At 46.4% G+C, this 459-nt stretch overlaps 1 protein-coding gene across 6 annotated transcripts in view; it reads right to left on the bottom strand.

The window, feature by feature from the left end:
- Positions 1-459, bottom strand: part of Sfxn2 (sideroflexin 2) — a 21,818-nt gene that overhangs the window by 9,365 nt on the left and 11,994 nt on the right. For all 6 annotated transcript variants that reach the window (XM_031390577.1, XM_031390581.1, XM_031390579.1 and 3 more), the window contains one exon: positions 134-232. In XM_031390577.1, the coding sequence (XP_031246437.1) occupies positions 134-232 (99 nt within the window). The remainder of the gene's footprint in view (positions 1-133; positions 233-459) is intronic.

Raw genomic sequence — 459 nt, 5'->3', positions numbered from 1 at the left:
GAAAGAAAGAAAGAAAGAAAGAAATTAAGAAAGAAAGAAAGAAAGAAAGAAAGAAAGAAAGAAAGAAAGAAAGAAAAGACAGTCCACGAGCGAAAGGGCTACTCCGGGAGGCAGAGGGCAGCAGCTCTCCTACCTGACTGACGTTGGGGAAGCTGCATTCCTGTTGGTGTAGTTGACCAAGGCATTAAAGGACTGGTTCACCCACTGCCAGAAGATTACCGCAGGCATTGTCCTACAAGCAAGGGAGACAGGAGAGAGAAAGAGAGGCCTGGGTTGGCACCATGGCATCTGCAGCTCCCTAAGACGTTCCCATTCTTTTTTATGCCCCCTGAGCTTCTGGATGGGATGAGCCCGCCCCTGGAACACCCTCTTCCTCTCACAGAATCCTGCTCTGGTGTGCTACTTTTCTTTCTTTTTTAATTATTTATATATGTATATGAGTACACTGTAGCTGTCTTC

Source organism: Mastomys coucha, unplaced genomic scaffold, assembly GCF_008632895.1.
Source record: "Mastomys coucha isolate ucsf_1 unplaced genomic scaffold, UCSF_Mcou_1 pScaffold21, whole genome shotgun sequence".
NCBI lineage: Eukaryota > Metazoa > Chordata > Mammalia > Rodentia > Muridae > Mastomys > Mastomys coucha.
The sequence above is the reverse complement of the archived record's forward strand: the minus strand, read 5'-3'. Positions and strand labels throughout refer to the sequence as shown.